Below are 5,483 nucleotides of genomic sequence, written 5' to 3' on the forward strand. Positions count from 1 at the left end.
GCCCGACTCTTCCGAGACACTTCCGAGACACCTCCGACACACGTCCGAGACGCGTCCGAGACGCGTCCGAGACACGTCCGAGACGCGTCCCTCGCAGGCGAGCAGGACCCGTGGACGCCTCCCGCTCGCGTGCGCGCGCTCGAGCGGTTCGCCGCTGTGCAGCGCGTCGTGCCGTTGCCCGGCGTCGGCCATTGTCCGCATGACGAGGCGCCCGGCACCGTCAACCCGCTCGTGCTCGACTTTGTGCGCGCTTGCGCCGCGAGGTGACGGCTGACGCGTGGGCGTGCGGCCGTGCGCGCCGGCGGTGGCGCACCGTAGATTTGCGCCAGCACAGCGCACAGGTGCAGCAGCAGCACGGGCCCTTTTGCCGGCTCGCTCCTCGAGCTTGGCTCACGCTGAGAAAAATTCTGAAACGGCGTGCAGCAGAGTCACCGTGTCACCGACGAGTCGGTCCGCGTGCCTCCTCGTGTTCCGTACCGTTCTCACAGATCCATAAACTCACTTTGGCCTCTCACCGAGAAGCGATGCCTGACCAATCCTTAATCCTCGGTGGGATTTTAGATTAGGACGCACCGCACCCTCTAGTAGCTAGTAGGGCCGTCCCGTTTTGATCTCTCGGTGAGTGGGCGCCCACCCGCCGCCTCTGAGGGGGCCGGGCCCCCTAGTCTGAAAACAAAAAGTAAACAAGCTCGAAAACACAGCCAAAATCAGCCTGCGAGAGAGGCACTGCGCGCCGCTGACCTCATGTGGGGATGTGTGCCGACACCAATACTGATCTAAAACCTGGAAACCCTTGTTCAAAGCCGACCCTAAGCGCCATCCTTCCTGCTCTCACCTGATGCTGCTTCCCCGCACCGCCTCCTTGGGCCCCCTTGGGCGTATTTTCTACTCCCAGTGGGGTCCCGGGCCCCCGGGCCCCCTCTTGTTTTCTGTTTTCTGTTTTTCAAAACGCCCGCCCGCCCGCCACCCTGAGACGGCTCGGCCCCCCACTCACCGAGAGATCAAAACGGGACGGCCTAGAGCCACATTGCCGCCAGAGCCGAGCATGGGAGTTATTTTGGCAATAATTCCACGCCGTCTCCGTCTCCCGGCCCGTTATGGGAGATGCCGAAAAACCAGAACTCACCAAACAGTTCAACGAGGGCTACCACACCGTTTCGCAAAGCACATCTGCAGCCGGAGCAACGCCTTTCAAGTTTCCTCTCACGGTCGCGGCCTGGGATGGTTCGACTGGGTTGGGGTGCTTAAGTGCGCCGGTGGAGTGTGGTTACCGGTGGGGCCAAGTGCATTGTCGGTGGAGTCCCTACCGCTGGCGCAGCTTGCGCAGTCGGTCTTGGCACAGCGGCCTACACGTGCTCCGGCGTCTTGTCTGGTGACGAAGACGATCCCGACCCACCCTCCTCGCCCAACCACTACCGACTGCATCCGTCTTGCGATGACGAGAAAATCTGCGGCGCCGGCGAAGGAGAAGTCCAAGTTCGACCTGACCAGTGTCTGCGATGCGAGTGGGCCTGCGACGATGACGACCTCTATGGGTATGGTTGGCTCTACACGGGCGACTGGACCACATTGGCTTGCTGTGGATTTGCATGCTTGGAAAACAAGGAGCAATACTGCAAGAAGTATCCCTGCACCAGGGTCGAACCACCACCCCCGCCGCCCCCACCCCCGCCACCCGCGCCACCGCCGATCCCCGTCGGAGAGTGCCGGCCGCTGCTCGATTACGACAAGCCCGACAGCAGCATTGTCGTCCTGTCAGACGTTGTGCAGGACGGCTGCAGCGATTTCCCAACGGATTTTTTTCTTCATTACTATTATTAATTGATCCTTTTTGCACGGCTGAGCCCCCCCCCCCCCCTCGCCCATTCCCTGGCCTCTCCCGCTACAGCTCTCCTCAGAGCCCCACGAGTCTTCTGACGCCCACTGCTATCATTTGCCACCCAGTCATATCATTGCTCAGGTCCACTCTCTCTTCGAACACTTGTGCCTTCACTGATGATGCCGGCGCTGGGGTCCGGATCAGGGTTTGCGATGAGACCCGATTTTATTTCTTCCCTCGCCAGCTTAGCTCAAGACGTCAAGAGCCGCAGACGCCGGACGCCCCGGCGGTCGGTGACCAACAGCGACCGCGAGCGAGGGCGGCCCACATGCGGAGCGTGAAAAGCCGAAAGTGCCCTGGAAATCGGTAAGTGATACGCCCTCCGCCTCAATTCGGTAAGTGATACGCCCTCCGCCTCAATTCGGTAAGTGATACGCCCTCCGCCTCAATTCGGTAAGTGATACGCCCTCCGCCTCAATCTCCGATGTCACGCCGTGCCGGTTGGTCGTCGGCCGCGGCTCGCCACATTGCTTGAGCACATCCTCCTCTCCGGTCCTTCCCCGACCTGCCCAGCGACCCACCCGCGCGCCGCGCAACACTCAAAACGCCTCTCACCATCCAACGAGCTCACGGGCCACGACAGATCTCGCATCTCCCAGAGCGCCGCGCCAAGCCTTGCCCAATTCTCGCCTGCGACTGACGCTCTGCCCTCACTCTCAGGATTTTGAGGGCCTCAACGAGGATGTTACTAGCCGTGTTGTCCGCTTTGGCGGCGGCGCAACTCAACTCGGACGACTGTGAGAATTCCATCGCGTCCAGCTTTGCCGGTGTCGTTCTGCCAAACGGTGTCCGTCTGCCAGAGGAGGCAGCATCTGGTCTCATCGCTGGATGCCAAGCTGAAGTGAAGAAGCAGACAGACGCAACGTTTGACGTGGCGAGCGAGTGCGCAGCTGTCGTCAACTGGATGCGTGTCATCCACGACGAAGATGGACCACACCGTTTCGCAAAGCACATCTGCAGCCGGAGCAACGCCTTTCAAGTTTCCTCTCACGGTCGCGGCCTCAACATACCTAACACATCCACGCGGCTAAGGTAAGGTAAGGTAAATTTCTCCACACACACAAAGTGGTGGGGCAAGGGGGGGGCGACCCTCGCCTCTCCGGACTCCGCACCCGGACGGGCGGGAGCCCCACGGCATTCAAAGTGCATGCACTTGCCCGGTGCACGTGGGTGAGCAGCCTGCCCCTCCCTCCCGTGAAACCAACTCGCCCGCAGAACACACACAAACACCTCAAACGCAGCCACCTGGGTACCCGAGGCGCGGACAACCACACACACCCCACAGCGCGATGCAGAGTGACTCACTGTGTGTGCTTAGACAGGATTTCCGCAGACAGCCAAAACCAAGTGCTCCAACCGAACAACAAAATTCATTGAAGGCTAGCTCAAAAAGAATTCCAGCAGGGTTTCTCACGTGCTCCCCTTTTATTTTGATCTTCCCCCCAAGTGAGCTACCTAATGCACACACTCATCGCTCAGCAGTTCGATCCCGCAGAGCTCACCCCAAAGTAGGTGGTGTGGTCGAGGATGGAGAGCCTGTAGCCGGGCACGGCGTCATTGCAGGATCCGGCTGCGCACACCTCCGCCTCGGTGCCTCCCGAGTCGGGCGTGAGCCAGACCTGCGTGCCGGCGTGCTGCCACTAGCGCGGTTCCGGTGCGAGGCGGCGCGCGCCGCGTGCGTGCGCGTGCGTGAGGGGGGTCAAGGAGGCCACGTCGGGCGGCACGTGCGGGATCGAGTCGCGCTGGTTGACTACGCGCCACAGCGTTAGGCCGCGCCGCGCGAGGGTGGCGTCCGCGCTCGCCGCAAAGGCGGCGTTTCCCACCCTCGGGCCCGCGAAGCTGTAGAGGAGGGGCGGCGGCGAGAGGGCGGAGAGGGAGCCGTCGGCCGCCCACTCGGCCGCCATCAGCGTCGCGAGCGAGGCGCCGCAGGAGTGGCCGGTGTTAACGCCTTCGCGAGTAACAGTAGTGTCGCGCGAGGGCGAGCAAAGGTCCGGGCTGCAGCGGCGCGCCATCGAGACGGAGGAGCCGGAGAGGGCCTCCGCGTCCGAAGGCGTCGGCGAGCTGCGGCTGGTCGAAGTTGAGGTAGAGCGTGCGCATCTGGTGCGGCGTCGCGTCGCCAACCTCGTGGATGACGTCGACGGGGCCGGGTCGGATCATGGCGGGGTCGAGCCTAGGGTGGTGTCGGATGATCTCGGGTCCTCTCGGGTCCCCTCGGGCCACCTCGGGCCACCTCGGGCCACCTCGGGCCACCTCGGGCCACCTCGGGTCCTCTCTGGTCCTCTCGGGTCATGGCGGGTCATGGCCCGGTCCTCTCGGGTCCTCTCGGGTCATGGAGGGTCATGGCGGGGTCGCCTCTCGATGTGGTTCGTCGTCATGAAGAGCAGGCGCTCCTCTCCGGCGGCGACGCCGTCGAGAGCGTTGAGAAGGCCGGAGAAGGTTGCGAAGGAGGAGCGGCGGTCCGTCGGGTCGCGGTCCTGTTGGAAGCATGTGTACTGGTGCTGGCTGCGGGTGCGGAATGGGCTTTTTTTAACTCGCAACCAACTATACTATACAAGGACACCCTCGGGGGGGACACTCGGCGCATGTGCGTCACGTCAGGGTGGAGTTGGCGGTGGCCGAGCGTCGTCTCCAGATCAACTCGCAGCGCGGAGTCGAGAGGGGTGAAGCGCGTCGCGCTGCGACACTCGAGAGCCGGCGGGATAGCCGTGGGGCGCGGCCGACTTTGAAGTCCTCGAAGATCTCCGGTGCGCATTCGTCCTCTGAGACCCACGCGCGTACACCGATAAAGCCGTACAGGAAAGGGGCGAGAACGCGGCCATTCTCCATTGACAATCTAACGCAACCTTGAGCTAGCCCGTTCCACACAGTGCGCACAAGCAAAAGCACCAATAAATACCTTTTAACGACCAAGAGACAGCGTGTGCGCGCTCGGCCGGGACTAGACACTCCCGTGCCACACGCCTGCGCACATCGAGAGCACTGCAGCACACCATGTACACACTCTCACACCACCCTGCATACAGAGGAGAGGAACATGCGTATGCGGCTCGCACACCACCCGTGCCGGCTTGTTTCCCACGCTCAGTGGAAACAAAGGCGCAACCACACACGCACAAAGGAACGTAAGGGGATCGCGGCGACGAGGCGCCGCGTCGAGAAGAGGCCGAACGCGCCCGCGACGCGGGGGCCCCGCGGGGGGCGCTGTGCCCTCCAGCGCGGGGGCCGCCCGCGCGCGGCGCGTGGAGTACTACGGCGACTACCCGAAGAGCTTGAGCAGCAGGAAGTCTGTCTGCTGGATGAGGCCGCCCTCCGGCGTGAGGCCGAGGGCGGCGTGCGCCTCCTTGACAATCTTGACCAGCCCGCCTGGCGCGAGGTTGAGTGTCTCGCGGATGCGCTCCACCTGCAGGGGCCAGACCAACAGAACTCACAGGTCATTAATTACGCTCCACCTGCAGCCAATCAACACGAACTAACAAATTGAGTGACTACGCTCCACCGGCGGCGCAGGAGATGGGGGGGGCTGGGGGGGTTCCGGGCCCGATGGTCGCCATGGCGAGGCGACAGAAGGGGGAAGGGGGAAGGGAAGGGGGGGGGGGGGGCCCAT

General features: G+C 63.1%; 2 protein-coding genes across 2 annotated transcripts; both read right to left on the reverse strand.

Annotated features, from left to right (window-relative positions):
• Window positions 1–3,354: 3,354 nt before the first annotated feature.
• On the reverse strand, window positions 3,355–4,036 carry EMIHUDRAFT_252801 (hypothetical protein; the record flags this gene model as incomplete). The annotated part of the gene is made up of 3 exons (XM_005787075.1): window positions 3,355–3,498; window positions 3,604–3,827; window positions 3,898–4,036. The coding sequence occupies 3 exons, from the start codon at window positions 4,034–4,036 to the stop codon at window positions 3,355–3,357; spliced, it is 507 nt and encodes a 168-aa protein (XP_005787132.1).
• A 1,099-nt stretch (window positions 4,037–5,135) lies between these two features.
• Window positions 5,136–5,430, reverse strand: EMIHUDRAFT_252802 (hypothetical protein; the record flags this gene model as incomplete). The annotated part of the gene is made up of 2 exons (XM_005787076.1): window positions 5,136–5,242; window positions 5,376–5,430. The coding sequence occupies 2 exons, from the start codon at window positions 5,428–5,430 to the stop codon at window positions 5,136–5,138; spliced, it is 162 nt and encodes a 53-aa protein (XP_005787133.1).
• Between the last annotated feature and the right edge of the window lie 53 nt (window positions 5,431–5,483).

This window comes from Emiliania huxleyi (assembly GCF_000372725.1).
Source record: "Emiliania huxleyi CCMP1516 chromosome Unknown EMIHUscaffold_1458, whole genome shotgun sequence".
Classification (NCBI taxonomy): domain Eukaryota; phylum Haptophyta; order Isochrysidales; family Noelaerhabdaceae; genus Emiliania; species Emiliania huxleyi.